At 31.1% G+C, this 20583-nt stretch overlaps 2 protein-coding genes across 6 annotated transcripts in view; one reads left to right on the forward strand and one right to left on the reverse strand.

Moving 5' to 3' along the window:
• The window catches only part of LOC139512607 (BBSome complex member BBS7-like), a 38526-nt gene extending 19870 nt beyond the window's left edge, over positions 1-18656 (reverse strand). For 2 of the 5 annotated variants that reach the window (XM_071300333.1, XM_071300332.1), the window contains exons 1-9: positions 18491-18616; positions 12590-12652; positions 11846-11908; positions 9418-9593; positions 8012-8198; positions 7130-7202; positions 6636-6704; positions 4291-4357; positions 2659-2708 (exon numbers count right to left, since the gene is read on the reverse strand). In XM_071300333.1, the coding sequence (XP_071156434.1) occupies positions 2659-2708; positions 4291-4357; positions 6636-6704; positions 7130-7202; positions 8012-8198; positions 9418-9593; positions 11846-11908; positions 12590-12652; positions 18491-18529 (787 nt within the window). In that variant the 5' untranslated portion in view covers positions 18530-18616. Of the gene's footprint in view, positions 1-2658; positions 2709-4290; positions 4358-5632; positions 5648-6635; positions 6705-7129; positions 7203-8011; positions 8199-9417; positions 9594-11845; positions 11909-12589; positions 12653-18490 lie in introns of all 5 variants that reach the window. The other 3 variants (XM_071300334.1, XM_071300335.1, XM_071300336.1) reach the window with 3 other exon arrangements.
• A 124-nt stretch (positions 18657-18780) lies between these two features.
• Positions 18781-20583, forward strand: part of LOC139512608 (protein disulfide-isomerase A5-like) — a 38501-nt gene continuing 36698 nt past the window's right edge. Inside the window, exon 1 of the mRNA XM_071300338.1 lies at positions 18781-18898. Within this exon, the coding sequence (XP_071156439.1) occupies positions 18863-18898 (36 nt within the window). The 5' untranslated portion in view covers positions 18781-18862. The remainder of the gene's footprint in view (positions 18899-20583) is intronic.

Consider the following 20583-nt stretch of genomic DNA (forward strand, 5'->3'; position numbering starts at 1 on the left):
TGACTGTCTATTCGGATCAGTGGGAGCATTTAATACACACATTAAAAATACATATTCAAGTTGGTGACAAATAAAAATTGGTCGCCGTGGAATTTTTTAATTATATTTGGTGCTATTATTTATTTGAATTCAAATAAGTTAATTTACTAAGAAATACACAATTTTCGGTTAAAGACGGGAAACTTAATTCATATGTCAGAATGAAATGATATACAAGTCTTGTCCTTGATTTATTTCTCATAAAAAAGGGGGACTTAGAAATTAGAAATAGCTTTACTAAATCATTTTTATTTGTCTTTATTGGGCGAAAAAATGTACGAGAACACTTACATTTAGACTTTTGAAAGCCATGTATTAATTAATATATGAAACTATCTGAAGATAACTCTACCGAAGCGGAATATAATATGTACGAATAAAGAAAAAATACTTTTGTATTGGAATGGAATCGAAAAATTACGAATAGATATTCTTTTCAAGTGTGAAAAACGTCAACCAAATTTATTCATAATCGGGAACGTCCTTATTAAAATCTGAGACTACTATAATAATCGTCGTCTCCCAACGTATATATATACTTAAATAACTATTTGACCAACGATGTTTAAAATTAAAAGACAACGAATTTAATGTTATCATTCCCTATTTTTGAATGTTATTATAAGTCTGTTCAACTTGCAAGAATACCCCTAAAGCGGACAAATATCCGACAAGCAGTTTATTCTTTAAATTGCTGTCATTGAATATCAAGAAAGAAAATAAATCCCGAAATTGATACTCAATAGTTTTCCTAGAAAATATTCACATCCCTTGGGGATTATTAGTGTACGTCCAGTTGCATATATTTTACATGAATGTTGGAACAATTGTGATGATGACAAATTTAGTCCTTTATTCGAGAACAATCTAATTGATATATAAATCTGTGAGTTTACTATGTTCTTAACTTCGATGAACCAAAGCAAGTTATAAATTGACCTGTATTTAAATCAAATTGTTTCTTTTTTTTCTTCTTCTTCTTTTGGTATACAATAGTCTATCGAATTCGTTGATTACATACTGTTGGCATACGTGGACTAGTCTATAATAATTTACAAAACTTTTACCACAATTTACACAAAATGTATGTTTCTTTCTTATGTTCAATGTATACATGTATACATATTTTAAATTGCGCTACTGACTATAGTTCCGTAACTTTCTACCCAGGCGTATGTATACACGAATCGTCGACAAGTGCGCACATTTTTTTAAATCAATAATTCTGGTATGTTCCAATCTGTCCTAAACTATTGACAATGAGTATATATTACATTTTCCCAAATTAACCCTTGGAAAAATATGTAAATAGATTTGTATTTCTTCAATTTTTTTTTTTTGTATTAATTTTTTTTTATAGATAATATTCTTTACACCAGAAATGTTATTTATAAACAAGCGTATGAGTTCAGTAATGAATAGTATAAATATCACTTTCGGACACGCAAGACAAAAATGTATATTATACATGCACCTGATAGATCAAAATGGAAAGTTATAAGTAACGGTCGTGTACACTGATCAATACCTACAGAAGTGAAGCGATGCATGAACTTGCAAGCCAGCCGGACAGGAAATCGATTGAATACCTGGACGTGTCACCTTACACCCCTTCCAATACCTTTGGGAGTAATACCTTTAGCCATGCTGGTGATCAGATGAGGGAAGATCCGAATTTATTTAAATAAAGTTTATTACTTGAAAGAATTATGAACGAATTAGATTTTCGAAAACAATTTCCACGGAACACTTATTTATGATTTGAACTTTGACTTTTTAACTAATTACAATATTATCAGTTTAAAAATAACAGACTATATGGTTATTTAAAAATATAAGACCATTTTCCGTATCAAGTTAGTCAGTCAGATAAAACAACCGTACGATTGACAAGATATCGACACGCAATTACGACTACATCGTTTACTGTAGTTTTGTTCCTTTGTGGTTTATAGACATATCGGGATTTTTCATCGGAGAAGGTGACAAGATGGCGGAGAGCAGAGAACTGATACTCAAAATTTAAAATCGATGGTGATCTCTTATTTAGCGGAATAAAACTTTAATATCTATAAATTTGAGCATTTTTATACAGAATGGACATAATATCAATTTTTGATTTTTTTGCGAAGTTTCCCTTTAAATAGCTTAAGTATAGTCATTACCATGTTTCAATTTATACCAGCGTTAATATATAAAGACCATTAATTGCCTACTGTTTATCAATGTTAAGGTCATGTTTTGTTATTTAAATAAGCGGATAAGAAAACAAAAGTATGTGAATTAATATCCTATAGTCAGATAATAAACAAAGTATAGGTAGTGGAATAAAACATCCATTTTCCTTGGCTCAGAGAGAAATGAACATTTGTTAACCCTCGAAAAGTCATATTTCCCATGGCAGAATATCCATGAAGATGCAAGATTTCCTCAAACCACAAAGTAAGTACCCACGAAAATAAATGAATTCACAGAATGTAGCCAGCTATTTAAAAATCTTCTCATTTTGGTTAACATGACATAATCTAAATCTACTGATATTGACATATATCCAACATTTTGTTTTATAACTTATAAAATAGATTGTGGCGAGTAACTATAACTGACAACATATCATACCTCCATTTCTTTTCTCATTAGGTAATTCCCATCTATGTGAAGGAGCAAATCTGAAAATAAGGTTTTGTAGAGTATTAGACGGTACTTGTAAAGACACTTGTCAAAATATGTTTAAAGCTGTTATAGTTAGACAGGGGCTTCAACTTGTATAAATTGCTTATTTTACTTCCAATAACATTTATACGTATAATATATACAAGCTGAAGCCCCGCCTATCTGTTGATAGCAGATGTCAAATCTTAATTGCAATGCTTAAGCAAACATTTATACAAACAGAGCAAGTAGGTCAATCAAACCTTTAACTTGCTAGCATTAGGATAACAGTGTTAAAAGATTGTAGGTAACGATATCAAAGTTTTTTTGTAGAAACAATGAAGTTACTACCTTTTCTTTGAAATGTATGTCATCTTTATAAACAGGAATGTATGTGCCACTCTTTGTAAGAATTAGACAATTTAGAACAATGTTGAAAACAAAACATTGGTAATTGGAGAATTCTCTAGATAACCTCTTGGTTAAAATGTAAGCAAATTACATGGTTATCTCCCCTTTATAGTTATCTCTAATGTGTTTCAAACAATTTATATTAGACAGTGCAGATTGGTACTTATATTGCATAATTTGTAGACACATACAAATTTGTGAAAATAAACTGAAAATAACACCTTATAAATTAAGTAGCCTTCCTTTTGTGGTACTCTGATTAAAAATGGTTGATAGCCTTCCTTTTGTGGTACTCTTATTAAAAATGGTTGATAGCCTTCCTTTTGTGGTACTCTGATTAAAAATGGTTGATAGCCTTCCTTTTGTGGTACTCTGATTAAAAATGGTTGATAGCCTTCCTTTTGTGGTACTCTTATTAAAAATGGTTGATAGCCTTCCTTTTGTGGTACTCTGATTAAAAATGGTTGATAGCCTTCCTTTTGTGGTACTCTGATTAAAAATGGTTGATAGCCTTCCTTTTGTGGTACTCTTATTAAAAATGGTTGATAGCCTTCCTTTTGTGGTACTCTGATTAAAAATGGTTGATAGCCTTCCTTTTGTGGTACTCTGATTAAAAATGGTTGATAGCCTTCCTTTTGTGGTACTCTGATTAAAAATGGTTGATAGCCTTCCTTTTGTGGTACTCTGATTAAAAATGGTTGATAGCCTTCCTTTTGTGGTACTCTGATTAAAAATGGTTGATAGCCTTCCTTTTGTGGTACTCTTATTAAAAATGGTTGATAGCCTTCCTTTTGTGGTACTCTGATTAAAAATGGTTGATAGCCTTCCTTTTGTGGTACTCTTATTAAAAATGGTTGATAGCCTTCCTTTTGTGGTACTCTGATTAAAAATGGTTGATAGCCTTCCTTTTGTGGTACTCTTATTAAAAATGGTTGATAGCCTTCCTTTTGTGGTACTCTGATTAAAAATGGTTGATAGCCTTCCTTTTGTGGTACTCTTATTAAAAATGGTTGATAGCCTTCCTTTTGTGGTACTCTTATTAAAAATGGTTGATAGCCTTCCTTTTGTGGTACTCTTATTAAAAATGGTTGATAGCCTTCCTTTTGTGGTACTCTTATTAAAAATGGTTGATAGCCTTCCTTATGTGGTACTTTTATTTCAAATAGTTAATAAAAAGATAAGTTTTACCTGCCAATCTGTACAAGTCCTACTCTCCCATCAGATGTACCATAAAGTATCTCATTTCCTTCCTCTCCTTCAAAACAAAATGAAATAATTACACAACTTGCAGTCATTTTTAAGTTTTTGTGTTTGCTTTATTTGAAAGGATTTTTAAATTTATTATTTTTCTTTCATTATCAAACAAAATGTAAATCATTCATTGATTAGCATTGTTTAGAGTATTCTGTCAAGAAAAGGAATCTACAAATAAAATTATACTGAAATCTAAAATAAAATCAGTACCATATATCATTTCATATTCCTTGTTTAATGTTACAAGGATCTAGAAAAAAAACAATATGTGTATACATAAAAGCTAGCAACTTTAAAAAATCACTCAGCATGCTCAGTGGAAACACTTTTTGTAAACAGCATTACATTTTAGATTTTAAATTATATAATGTTTCTTTACTTTATAAACAAACCCATGTTATAATTTCAATAAAATACCTTTCAAATTTTTATAATAAAAAAAAATACTTTAAGAATGTCTTATTCTCATACACTAAAAACTAGTTACAGAAAATAGTGTGTTATATTAAAGTAGATTTAATTAATACGTCAGTACATGTATTACAAAACTCTGCACTTAAAAATTACAAGATGTTTAAACAAGTGTAACTGGACACCTAGACAGCATTAATCAGTTGAGATTGGAAAGAACTCCACACAGTGGAACTCCATTAGCTCTGTTGGCTAGATGGCTGACTTCAAACATGGAGGACATTGGTTTCTATTCTGGGAGAGGTCAATGTGATTTACTAGTGATATCCATGCTATAGTGTTATATTTGGAAACCAACTAAAGAAAAACTATGTTGGTTTAAGGTGATATCTAGTCAGGGTTTGTGTTGTGAAGTCATAATGGTTTGCTGACTCTTGAGATGGTGGTAGTTTAACATGATTCCTTCCTTCCCTTAAGTAATAGATACTAAGCTGGCTGTAATAACTTGAGCTTGGAAAGTACTTATTTAGCTAGGTTGGTTACGATTTCTGATATTTTGTTCACAGAGGTCATCTGTTTGATTCTCATAATAGATGATGAAATTTTTTAGTCAGAATCATGATCTACTGTTTCAAAAGTATGGAACAAGATTTCTGTTTACAGGCAATTATAGAGAAATGGAAAAGCACATACACTTATTGTGAAAAAATCACTCATAGGATATCTAAGATGGTCATTCAAATGTAAATATAGGAAAAACAGGTGATTTCTTTTTTTTTTATGTGTACAAAGAAACAAGCTGATTAGTGCATGGTTTACAATTCTGTTACTTTAAGTTATGGTTATTCACAATATATATATATACCTCCATCAGATATATCTATAATAAATGAAATTATGAAACAAGATAATCATTTCTTTATATCTTAACAGAGATAAGTAAAACTTGGTGTTTTATATATATTTTAACATAAATTCAAAGGAGTAAAAAATTATGTGCATATATATGTATGTAACTTGATAGATATATATTAATCTCTGTATCTGTGCAGAATAATGCTGAATGAAACTGTCCATATGGTACAGTCTGAATTGACAAAATTTTATACTGTAAATTCAGAAATTATTGCGTGCATTTATTTTTGAGATTTTGTCAGTTTAGACTTAAATGCGATTTTAATTTTTATGATTTTGAGAAAAATCCTGTTTAATTCATATAAAATATTTCAAAATGTGAGTTTAATTTATTGTGTTTACAACTCTGTGGCATTTTTCGCAATAATAAAAACCTCGCAATAATTTCTGAATTTACAGTATTTGTTTTTCCTTCCTAAATACATTGTGATATTTTTTTTCCTGCTCAGTTTTGATACTTCTTTATAGAATAATTTTAAGGTAACCAGTTTTATGTATGAAAAAACTTGAATGACAAAGCAACACCACAGACAATCAGAAATGAGCTATTAAACTTCATTATAAAATGAAGCATCCAGTGTAGCCTTGAACAAAGTAAAGATCTTCTACTGTAATTGTGACAGGATTATAACATCTGTATAAGAAAATGATGACCAACACCATAGACAACTCAGCCACTCAGTCACCAAATGTGCTATCAAAATGTGAAACAATGATAAAACTGCAACCCATTTTGAATATAAATTAAAAATGTATTGTATTAGCCAACTTTACAGTGCTGTAATTTTATCCATCAAAATAAGGTTCACCTAAAGCCAGGAAATGACTGCAAACATGTTCCTTAACCAAGAACAAAATAAGTGCTGACATACACATAATTTTGAGAACATTTGTCTAGAATTGTGTATAAACCCCTAGCATGTGTATTTTTTGTGAAACCATGATCCTCCTACCATAACATATGGGAAATGGAACTTTTAATCTGTTTTCCTCGTTGTAGCAAATTCCTCCATAACCATGGTCTATAATAATGTAACATATTATTTTGGCTGAGGAACAATGATAAACAAGTTTTTCCAGGCCACAACAAAAAAAGACTATATGATTTCATTAAAAAACTTTTAAATGTATTTTGTGTTATTTTAAAACATAAATTTAATGAACAGAAGTGTTCAAGTTAGCCTTTGAGATGTTTTCAGTGAACATCACAAAGTGTGAAACCCATGTACTGAAATACAACTAAAAAACCCAGAGTTTAAAAGGAAACAAATATCCAAATGTTTCAACTGATTCATTAAAAAAAAGTAGCAACTATTGTCCAAATCATGTCCTTAGTATAAGTGGAACATACTTTTAATGAATTTACCATTAAGCTTGGAACAATAAGAGTAGCATATTTTGTTTCTCCATTTTATAAAATATTGTAAATATACAGTATTGATATTACCTGCTTCTTTACCATACAACTGTAATACTACAGGAGGACCAGGCACCTCTACTTCATATAACAACTCAGCATCCTATAATGGAAGAAAAATATACTGTGACTCATCATATCTACAGTTTGATACTTAAACATATAAACTGTGAGATTTAAAGTTGAACACAATTGTTTTTATTGTGTACAGTTTCTATTGTTCTGTTGGTATATTTTTTTAATATGCACTTTTTTGGTTTTCATTTTAATATGTAAAGCTCTATAAGCAGATCAACAAGAACAAAAATTAGCTAAGTGGCCACAACAAATGATAAAGTACAATTTTCTAGTTTAATCCCTGTTATGTTAGTACACGTAAACAAATTTTGAAATTAATTACAATTTTCTACATAATTGATTTGGTTAGGAGAGGGTAAGGATCCTTGCATTAACTTCATTGGTTTTTTTTTTAATTTAATAATTTGGTAATTAAATTCAGTGATATAATTTATACATAATTCAGTTGTGTCTAGATACTTATCAACCATACCATGTAAATGAAGGATCTGTATGACAAGGACCTCAATGGCCAAGTGGTCTAAGTAGTTCATGTTTTCATTAGATATGAGAAGATGTGGTATGAGTGCCAATAAGACCACTCTTCATCAAAACCACTTTGTAATAAAAGTAAACCATTATCTCACACTAAAACAGTCAGTTTTCATTTGTACCAGATGATCAGGAAAGCGGAAAATAAGAAACCATGTGTAATAAAAGCTGACCAAACCATAAAACAGAATAATTGGTTTTCTACATGCTGGCCGCATAGAAAAGACATTTCCAGTTTAAGTTTTAATCACTTTTGTCTCAAATGAAACTCAAACACTATTATACAAGAAATACTAAAGATACCTGTAAAACTCTAAGCACTCTGTCTTGACAGGCTAGAACAGGGGTAATATCATCATTCTTCTCCATTGGTAAACAAAGAACATCACTAATTTTATCAGCAGACAAGAAGTAATTGGTATCTTTACAATCTTTATAATGGTTATATACATAGTTTCCACATGTAAATAAATCAGCTCCTTCTACAAACCTATAACATTAAAAGAAATCGTCTTTTTGTATATTAATAACATGAATGCTTCTTATATCACCGTCTGGTCTATTCATGGATTTATTTGTAAAGAAACTACTAAAAAAGAGATAAACTACTCTGTCAATAGTATTTTTGACAGGAATAATTCATAATTTAATCAAGGATTTGTGTAGTAAGAAGGATTGGAATCTCGTGGACTTTTACATAGACTGTAGTATAATGTCTTATCCTTGATTTAATACACCTTTGATATGTTTTTATATGCATTCAGCAGGCAAAATAATTGTGCACAATTGTTGACATCAATAATGCATATAAATTTTGTCAAGCTGTGTTTTTTTTTATTTAGTTTGAACATCACAGAATAAATGGAATATACATGTAAGCAAATGTTCTCAGAGTATATAGTATATTTTATATATCACAGGAAGAAGAAAGATGTCATTACAGTAAATCAATTGAAGTTAAACTGACAGATATTCTAGTCTAGGAAAACACGATTAATTTATTGGCTAAAATTGGGCATTAAACTAGTTTTGGGTAACGTCAAAACTCTTAGACCAGTACTTTGTAGCTATGTTGTTTTGTTAACTGTACAAATCTGCTGACTGAAGCCCTTTCTAACTGATTTTACAGTTTCTTCTTATGAAGTTCTATAACAGCACTGTCCCAGGTAAGTAGGACAGATGAGTCATGTTTAGTCCTGCCACATTCTTAATTTGCTTATCAACAGCCCCTGTAATCTAGTGTTTGTAACTTTGTAGTTGGTAGCTTCTTGCAGTTGTGGTATTTTATTTATTGTTTTAGTATGAATCACTCATTATCAGGCCTTTTATCCTTTAAAATATGGTTCGGGTGTCCTTCATTGTTGAAGGCAGTACAGTGACCTGTAGTTATTCACATTCTTGTCTTTTGGTCTCTAGTGGATTGTTGTCTCATTGATAATCATTCCTTGTCTACTTATTTTTATAAAATAGGTTCCGTCAATCTTGTTTTCAGGCATATCTTCAAATTCATGAAAAAAATCATATAACTTTCAGTGCCCTGAAAGTAATTTGTATGTCTATTTATTTCTAAATTAACATGTACATCATCATTTTAAACATTTCGAAAGAAACATATTTTTATTGTTTAATAAATCGGTATTTATTCTAGCATGCATATATAATTTTCCAATGTAATTATCAATGTGAAGAGTTGTCTATCATAAACTTACATTGATTGTATTGGTTCTGATAAATTTGTATCAAACGAAAGAAAATTTTTGCCTTTCTTTGTGAACCCTTTGATCTCTGACCCGGTTGATAAAAATACTCTTTCTCTAGCACCCCCTACTGGTCCTCCTAGTTCTACTCTAGTTATGCCCTTTGGTGATACGGCTTTAAAAATAACCTGCAAAAAAATCGTAATTTATAGAATATTGTAAATGTTAAATATAATATTTAAAATGAATATGTCATAAAGAGCTGAAACTTTTTCAAATATATGACAAAGAATTTCCTGTAACAATCAAGTAATATTCAAAAGAAGTGTTTAGTTTTGTAACAGAATGTAGGGTTAACTATCTTTCAGTTTCACCCCTTGGTCCAATAAAGATTGTGTCAAATAATCAAAAAGAAAATACTTACTAGATACATCATAGATTAATAACTATATAATAGACTTTGGTTGTTGGGTTTTTTAATGGTAAAATAAACACATTAAGATCACCATGTCCGCATATTGTTTCATTTCTTCCTGATTTTGCCTACACCACAGTCATAGAAGTGTTCCAAACATTTATAAAAGTTTTTTTTTTATAGCAAATGAAATTGTATACATGTACCATTTATTTTGAATTTTCTATGGATTTCTCAAAACTGCATAGAATAACATAGAAGTAACGATTTTCTCTTTTGAAGTTGATTGTGTGTCTTCTACCAACTTGAAACAAGAGTGCACACGCTGAAATGTCTCGCCTTCTATACTAATCATTGATATTATGTTGATAGTCCTAAGTATAAAGCTAAGCTTTAATACAACTGTCACATAAACTTAACATTAACCAAGATAACTAAACAAAGACCAATGAACCTTGAAAATGAGGTCAAGGTCAGATGAACCATGCCAGGCAGACATGTACAGCTAACAATGCTTCTATACAACATATATATAGTTGACCTATTACTTATAGTTTAAGAAAAATAGACCAAAACACAAAAACTTAACACTGTGCAATGAACCGTGAAAATGAGGTCACGGTCAAATAAAACCTGCGCGACTAACATAAAGATCATAAAATATTTCCATACACCAAATATAGATGACCTATAGCTATGGCATATAGTTTTAGATACAAAGACCAAAACTCAAAAATTTAACTTTGACCACTGAACCATGAAAATGAGGTCAAGGTCACATGACATCTGCCCGCTAGATAGGTACACCTTACAATCATTCCATACAACAAATATAGTAGACCTATTGCATATAGTATGAGAAAACAGACCAAAACACAAAAATTTAACTATAACCACTGAACCATGAAAATGAGGTCAAGGTCAGATGACACCTGCCAGTTGGACATGTACACCTTACAGTTCTTCCATACACCGAATATACTAGCCCTATTGCTTGTAGTATCTGAGATATGGACTTGACCACCAAAACTTAACCTTGTTCACTGATCCATGAAATGAGGTCGAGGTCAAGTGAAAACTGTCTGACAGACATGAGGACCTTTCAAGGTACGCACATATCAAATATAGTTATCCTATTACTTATAATAAGAGAGAATTCAACATTACAAAAAATCTGAACTTTTTTTTCAAGTGGTCACTGAACCATGAAAATGAGGTCAAGGACATTGGACATGTGACTGACGAAAACTTTGTAACATGAGGCATCTATATACAAAGTATGAAGCATCCAGGTCTTCCACCTTCTAAAATATAAAGCTTTTAAGAAGTTAGCTAACACCGCCGCCGCCGTAGCCGCCGCTGCCGCCGGATCACTATCCCTATGTCGAGCTTTCTGCAACAAAAGTTGCAGGCTCGACAAAAAAAATGAAAAATGGTAAAAAACACTTTTTCTAGAGATTTATTGAAATGTGCAAATTTTGAAGGATGAATGCAACTAATTTGACAGACTTTTCTTCTAATTTAAGAAAATCATGATAAATCGTATTCTACGATTGTTTCTTACAAATAAATTAAAAAAATATCTTTTTCAACTTTGACATTAAGGGGAACTAACTCAGAAAATGTAAGTTTTATAAAAGACTGTACTATTTTGTTTAGTTTTATTTTTAAGAAGACAAGTCATGTGACCAATAGTTTTGGCCTGTAATCCATACTTTAAATGATATTTTTAAATGCATGATATAAACTACATTTGAGGTAATATCATTTTTATTTTTCCAATTTTGATACATTTACTGGGTGTAAAAAACATTTTCCTTATTTATAAGGAACCAACTTTCTAAAAAGATCATGCTCATGGAAAGAAAGACAGAAATTACAATCAATCCATTAAATCCATTTTCCCATCTATAACTAATACTAATAATAGAAGCATTTCTTATGACAGTTCTATAAGTCTATATCAAACAAATGGCATTACATTATACTAAACCTCAATAATTTCCATAAATATTTGTTACAAACCTGAGCATCTCCTTTTTTCATCTGAAGACATTGTAATAATCCATCTTGATCACCAACTACAATCTACATCAAAATAAAGAAAAAAACATTCAGTGATTAGTTAACATGTACTATTAGAAGTAAGAACTCAGGTCCTATTTTTTAAGTTTGCTCTTTTCTTTCGTTGGTATTCATATCAACATAATAAAAGCAGAAAGGTTAAGATCTGATAAAGTTCTAAATCTGTTCCAATCTTTCAGTCTTTGGTGGATAGTTGTCTTCAGGGTTCTCACTAAGGCGAGTCCATGAGTCTTGGACTCACCATTTTCAAAACTGGTGAGTCCACAGATGCATCAAGATTGAAATATTTTGTTTAAACTGAACACAGTTAAACACAAATACCATCATTTTATAGCAAAAGTTTAAAAGTGATCTGAATTTAATGTCATGTCATTGCTCTGTTAGGAAATAGAGACTAAAATATTACAATATATTATAATAAGATATTTTCTTCTTGCTGTTGGACTCATCATGGCTAAAAATGACGAGTCCCTGGACTCTCCTTCAAAAATCCTTAGCGAGAACCCTGTTGTCTTATTGTTGGCATTCATACATGTACCACATATCGGTATTTCATATGAACCGAAAATCTGATATTCATTATTTTGTTTAACTTTCCCATACAGTCAATAGTCTCAATCTAATCATCTTTAAAAAAAAATCCTGAGTAGGAACTCTGTAGCTTTAGGTAAATGATAAACTCACCCTTTGCGTTTTGCCTACAGCTCCAGGAAATAACTTTGTTGATTTTTGTGATGTCACTCCAACCTATAACGATACATGTATAAGACATATCAGATTTGTGAAACTGTCAATAAACAAAATATAGATTCTTATTTGACTGGACAATCTGCATGATATGATGGCCAAATAAACTGATAGCTAACCCAACAGGCTCATGTAAATTCACAGATGAAACTTTATATCCCTGCCCCATTAGCTGTCAGGGTTCATGATCTCATATTAAACTTAAATTCTCATATTTGATTTGTTACATACAAAACAAGAATGTGTCCATAGTACACGGATGCCCCACTCCCACTATCATTTTCTATGTTCAGTGGACCGTGAAATTGGGGTCAAAACTTTAATTTGGAATTAAAATTAGAAAGATCATATCATAGGGAACATGTGTACTAAGTTTCAAGTTGATGTAACTTTAACTTCATCAAAAACTACCTTGACCAAAAACTTTAACCTGAACTTTGCACTATCATTTTCTATGTTCAGTGGACCATGAAATTGGGGTCAAAACTATAATTTTGCATTAAAATTAGAAAGATCATATCATGGGGAACATGTGTATTAAGTTTCAAGTTGATTGGACTTCAGCTTCATCAAAAACTACCTCGACCAAAAACTTTAACAGGACGGACGAACGGAGGCACAGACAGACGGACGGACGGACGAACGGAGGCACAGACCAGAGAACATAATGCCCCTCTACTATCGTAGGTGGGGCATAGAAATCCCAAAATGTAAAGAAAAATGTCATTAAAGGGCAACAACTCAAATAACAAGTTGACTGAATATTTTTGGCAATTAGAACTTATATGAGGTTTTGCTATTTTATCATAAATGTTTTTTTGTATATATATATCTATTACAGTTTCCATGATTTTTAATTATATTATTATTATAATTATATATTATATTGTAACACCACCTCTATAATGCCATTAGAGTACATTTTTAATGGAGCACCTCGTATATTTCATTTTTGTTAATTTCAGATATTTGACAGACATGAATGAAACACACACCTTTTGTCAAATTTAGTTTACGATATTTACATGATCATTATGATTAAGTGTCTTTTTTTAAATTGCACTCTGACAGCAATAGCTTCATAAGATATAGATCTGTTACACAGAAATATTCAACTATGCATTTAAAATATTGGGACAGCACTTTCAAATAATGATGAAGATACTGAGAGCTAGTTTGAAAAATGTCAATAGAGATAATACAAATGTAAATATAGCTCAACCTAGAAAATTTGCCACTGAAGGTAGCATAAAAGGTAGAAGTTTTCAATTGCGACTACATAATATGCCCATATGGCCATGAAAAACCTTCATCAATTGATATGGTTTCTGTTTATGCCACAAATCACTGATGATTAAAGGTAAATAACCAATTATAGTCATGATAGTGATTAAAAAAATGTAAAATGGGGGGAAATTTAATTCAGATCTTAGTCTGTTAGTCTAGTTTTAATTTTGTTAAAATATTAAGTCTTAAAAGAATTATTTTTCACAGGTAACACCTGCCTGATTTCTCACCATGCTCACCAGATATAATCATGATAATGCTGGGAATTGCATATATATATATATATATATATATATATATATATATATATATATATATATATATATATATATATATATATATATTACATATTATAGATCTGCTATTAACTTTACAGGATATAGTAAAGGGGGTCTCATTGGGGGGTCGGATCCTTCTTATTGTTTAGTGAGAATCCTGAATCCCACTTCACGTTACTATTATAGTGCATGTAATTTCCCGTGTCCCGTCGTTCTTTGTTTCCCGTTTTCACACTTAATTAGACTTTCATGTGTCACGATTTAAAAAAATCTGCCCATCCCGCATCACACTTATAACACCCCAATGAGACCCTCAGACAGGCACAGTAAATAATTAAAGTTTTCCTCAAGTTTTTCCGACTTCGTTCTCTTTCACAGGTACATGTACAGTGATATGCAGTGAAGTTTAGCATTTGATAGTTCATTGATAACATTCTGGCGTATCATAAACAAACAACTTGTAACGTCTCATTTCATTGGCGGAAAGATTTAAATACAACAGCAATGTAGTCAGTCTAGTCAGTGTGCACGTGAATTGACACAGGTGACCGACAATGGAATTTACTATGTTACTACGAACGTAAAAACAATGATTTGTATAGTTTACAAACCTTTGGCCAAAAGATTTAAATAAATGTTTTGCTAACTTCAAATAGTGAGGTCAAAAAAGTATACTGATATTCTAAGTTCTTTATGCATGCAGCAACTCAATTATCTTGTACCCGGCATGATGTCAGAGAAATATAAGGATAAAATAAAATACATGTGCCGCTTTTATACGGATGAATAAATGAACCACTTTTAATTTCTTTCATACCTACGATAGGTTATAATCCTTACAATGTCGTAGTCACTTATAAAGTATTTCATAATACTGATCCTGCTTTACAATAATTAATGATGGGTTGCACTGACATTCCTCCTTTATTATTGTCATGCTAAAACATACATACAGTAGCTACCATAAAAGGAGGAAGTTGTTCCCCAAAGATAGAAACAAAATAACTAATCGTATCAATTGTGCACCTGAATGAATTCAGTGAAGATTATTTCTTTCGAATGTTTGGAACTAAATAAATATTAATACTTGTGAGGAATGTCGTAGTTTATAAGGAACAACTCCCGTTTAAATTGTTTTTACATTGTCATTTCTGGGCCTTTTATAGCTGACTATGCGGTATGGGCTTTGCTCATTTTTGAAAGCCGTACCATGGCCTTTAGTTGTTAATTTCTGTGTCATTGTGGTCTCTTGTGGAGAGTTGTGGCATTGGCAATCATACCACATCTTCTTTATTACATATAAATGTACTGTTTTCGATTATGAATGTGTGAATATTAATTTTTTAAATTTATACTGTAACAATAGAGTTGCATAACATTGTTGAACAATCCGCTAAAGTATATGTAGTATGTATTCGTATTTGAAATAAAATACAAAACGAAACGTGTATGATAAACTGATAAAAAATATCAAGAAATTAAGGATGACTAAATGTATGTACAAGATGAAACTCACCTTTTTATAAATACATTTAAATGATTTAATGAATACAGACATTGTTTGTTTGTATTTACATAGATATAGGAAGATGTGGTGTGAGTGCCAATAAGACAACTCTCCATCCAAATAACAATTTATAAAAGTAAACCATTATAGGTCAATGTAAGGCCTTCAATACAGAGCCTTGGCTCACACTGAACAACAAGCTATAAAGGGCCCCAAAATTACTAGTGTAAAACCATTCAACTTGGGAAAACCAACGGTTTAATATTTACAATATATAATTTACGTTCGTTTTTTCAACCGAGAATAGCAAAACCTCATGAATTATATCGTTTGTATAAACTTCATTTAATTATCCGCTGTGCCATGATTGGCCATCTCCATTTTTTTCTTAACAAAGCGTGTTACATGTTATGAATTTACTTACAATTTTGGAATTTATTTTTTTCCTTCAAGTTATAATGGAATCAGAAAAAAAATCACTATTCTATGAAGAATATCTAAAACTTGGCAAACAATATGAAAAGTGTTTGTAGTAAAGTATACAGTTTCATTTTTCAAGTACAACGTTAATTCATCGAGTCCATTGAGTAAAAGAGAAGGCAGGATAAGCAACTTGGGTGTGTCAATGAAAAAAAATATGTGAATTGAGGTTTTTTTTTTATCCTACATTAAACTTTTGATGTCGTCCCTTGATTTAGAGGAGATATTTAAATTGAATATTTTAACTGTTAAGATTTTAAAGTTTAAACTTTACTACCAATTAATTGCAGAAAATTATAACACAAATGAATTTCACATGCACATTAAGCTAGAATTGTGATTAGAATCATGCATGCGAATACGACGATAGAAGCTTTAGACGACCTTGACCAGCTACGTGAATATTAATCAGTCCATTCAACGTTAAAGTACGCGTGTTCTATTTTTGCAGGTGTGAGGTCGAAGGTTTGAATTGACCAATGAAAACGATCGTTCCTTAGAGAGTTAATCTAATAAAGTTTGTTTGTCTGATTATGTCGGCTTTCGGGTCGATCCGGCCCCACGTCGATCCGGCCCAAGTCGATCCGTCCCACGTCGATCCGGCCCCACGTCGATCCGGCCCAAATGTAAAGTCGATCCGGCCCCAATAAAAAAAAATATTTCTAAGGAATAAAAATAAATATATATTAATTGTAATTCATAAATGTTTATTATTTTTATTATAATGTTAAAGGTGTACGGTAAAAAAAAGTAAAAAAGGCCTTTGAAAAATATTTTCTTTAGATGAGTATAAAACAACTAGGTTGATTATGTCTTTATTACAAGTTTTTAAGATTATTGGGTATAATTATATTAAAACGTATATAAAAAAATTCAGACATCAACATTAATCAGCAGTAATGTAATTAGCATTTTCTTTCAATTGACTGTGATCCTAACAAGTCTTTCATCTTGTGTAACATATAATAACAAATAGTTACATACATGAACGGTACAAGCCGATCCCCAAGCTGATAAATATTAACTTTTTTTTTTCTTTTTAGGTTCTTGACATTTCTAAAATTGAGAAATGTTGTTTGATTTGCCGAATCCTTTCTATGAACATGATAAAAGGGTGCTGATATTATATTTTAGAGAGTGAAAACGTGCATTCAATGTCATTGTTTTGTTGTTTTCTTGCAATAAAGAATAATGGATACTCATATGACTTCTTTTTTTTTTATCTACACACTATTCAAAATATTGTCAAAATAAGAAAAATATATTGACTATATCCGATGTTACAAAAAAATATTTTTATATGGTATAGAAGCCTATGATGTAACCTGGAAAAAAAATACAAATAATTATTTTAATATACACCAACCAGAAGATCAAACTATAAAGACCTTGTTGAAAAACGGATTACGTAACTTTAATTAATCAGCATTGGATTGAATTAAGTGATTTATCATTACGAGTCGCATTACCTTAGTTCACAATCATCAGACAACTGTTGAATAAACAAACCAATTATAGACTAATGATTTGATTAAATAAGTCATTATTATGCGTTAAATTTTATAGGTCCACTGGACTGTAAATATTTATTTAGCTATTCTGTGTGTGAACTGAATAAAATAAAAATCGCCATGAAATTCAAAGTAAAAGTTATCATGGAAAATAACTTCATAATTTAAAAATGAATAAAACTGCGATACAAACAGACACAATAACACTAATTTCCGTATGGATTTAAAATAGTTCGTTAACTGGTACTCCAATACTTCACTGACCTGTTGTCACCCATCATCAATCGGAGACTTTTTTCAAATTCCATTTATACTGTTAAAGTTTGTGACAAATTCCTCCAAAATCTAGTTAATTCATATTTTATTATGGGGCCGGATCGACTTGGGGACGGATCGACGTGGGCCGGATCGACTTGGGCCGGATCGACTTAGGGCCGGATTGACTTGGGGCCGGATCGGTTTGGGGCCGGAACGACCGGATACCATTATGTCGCACGACCTATCGCGAAGCTTGGCCGCAGTTGGGTATAACACCTCCCTCATATTAAAGTTAGGGAAGCTACACTTTCAAAAAAAATTGTTCATCTAATATAGTTGGTGGAATATAAAGAGTAAACTGTAGCCTATCTTAAACAGTTAAAGCTTGGTATGTTGGTCAAGCAGGAAAAACAATCTGCATCTTTGAGTTTGAGTGCAGCCTTTAAGTATGCATTAATTCTAATTTGAACTTGAACAAAAGATTGACATGTTATCATGTAGATAAATGAAATTCAACCTGGAGGTAATCAACTCGTGATAAGTTTAATTCCATCATCTTGAACGTATTTTGTATTTTGGAATGTTGAATGTTGCCAAGTATAGAACTTCCGGTATTGCTAAGTTATGCATCACGTATATAGTTAAATTTTTTCTCTCTCTTTTGAATAATTCATGGTCGTTGTTTTTAAACATTAATTTGATTCGTGGAAGATATTTTTCATTTAACCATAATTCATTAAGACAACATAATAGTTGTATTTGGAATCTCAGTCATGTCAAATGGAATGTTTAAAAAGTTCGGGAAAAAGGAGATTTTTACCTTAACTGTGAAGAGCTCTACCCAAATGATAAGGCTACCGGCTACATACCAATACGTGGCATTATAAGGATGGCAAGGATATATTTATTGCTTTTAATCTTAATGGTAATGATTTTTTGATACTTTACATTAATTTTCAGGTACCCGCAAAACTTTTGCACCATTATAAATTCAAAATGCATTGTTGATTGAACAAAAATATATCCACTGACTGTCATGCTCTATACATCATTACACAGTCATAGATGTACACATGTTCTTAGTTATGATAAACATGATATACGTGTATATAGTCAAGCATGTCAACAAAATGAATGTAAAAGAATGCTGGCATTGTTTTCTCTATTGACCATCAATGATCAGATACTGAGTCATCTGATACGCATACATTTACTTTCTGAAGCAAATTGTATACAATACATATTTTCAAATAAGGGAATTTCACAGAAAAATCTGCATTAAAAAGCAAGGTTCAGCTTATACAAGGTGTGTTTTGACCCAAAAGTTATCCTAGGTCAACAGCATGATAGGGACATTTGATTCATCATGTTCATAATTAAAACAAAGTCCAAACAAGTCTTTTTTGTACTCATTGGTTTGTAAAACTGCTGTCAGTTTAGGAATTTCAAAGTTCAAATAACTTTGGAATCAGAACATTGTATTTTGATTTATTTAACAGTCAGGGGACTTACTTAAACAAGTGATTTTCTAAATCACTGATTCAAGTAACATTATTTCCATAAAGGTTTGAAGTTAGAGTTGTCTTTCTTTAATAATCACCTATTTAAGTAGTACAAATTAATCACTAGAAGAAGTGATTTAATATTAGTGTAGCTTTAAATATAGAATACTAATGATCCAGGGACTAATTATGTTTCTAAACTTATCAGAACCAACATCTGTGTTGTCTAGGATGACCAGGTCATTTCAGGTGATGACCTTGTACTGAATCTAGGATAATGACATAAAAATCACTTGTTTAAGTGTCAGACCTCAATTTCCTTCCCAAAATCACTTCTTTAAGTATCATTCTTTTAATAACCCCCACTAATTTCAACACCCCCGAACAGTGAAATTTTTATCGCGAACAGTAGAATTTTATTACATAATCTGAAAGATGAAACCTTGAACTTCACAGGAAAAATACTCCCACTGCTGTGAAAAATCTTTGAAGAAAGTATCAGTTCATTATGTAAAGCCATTATTGTAGCATTTTTTCAACTAAAATAGAATTTTCAGGTAAATGATAGCATCAAAGGCATAAACCTTGCTACTTAAAAGAAGCAAAAAGTTCATATTTTTTAATTTTACTAATTAAAAGATGTTATTTAATCCTATGTGTTTAAAATTTTGAAAAAACTACAAAATCCCAATTTGTGACAAAACCTTGAATTTGCTACTCAAATAAGTGATTTAAAAATCACTTATTTCAGTAAGTCCCCTGACTGTTTAAGATAAACTTTAGTTGATATTATTGTTTTTTTAAATACAAAATTATCTGTACATGTATCACAACTTCAGAGCCCAAGGCTGACACTGTCACATGACTGTTTTGTATGTTATCAAGTGGACATGAAGCTGAAATCTGAAACAAAGCAATTTAATAAAATTATAGTTGTTTAAATGAGCCACAGAAAGTACAAATCACAATTTTTAACCCCTACCACAAACTGTTCATATTTAATGTGTCCTTAGAACTACAAAAAAAGTTGAAATGTGACTTAATTTTCAACAAATACATCTACATTAGCATGTTATACATTAATGAAGTTCCTAAGTCATGTAAGTCA

Source organism: Mytilus edulis, chromosome 2, assembly GCF_963676685.1.
Source record: "Mytilus edulis chromosome 2, xbMytEdul2.2, whole genome shotgun sequence".
Taxonomy (NCBI): Eukaryota; Metazoa; Mollusca; class Bivalvia; order Mytilida; family Mytilidae; genus Mytilus; species Mytilus edulis.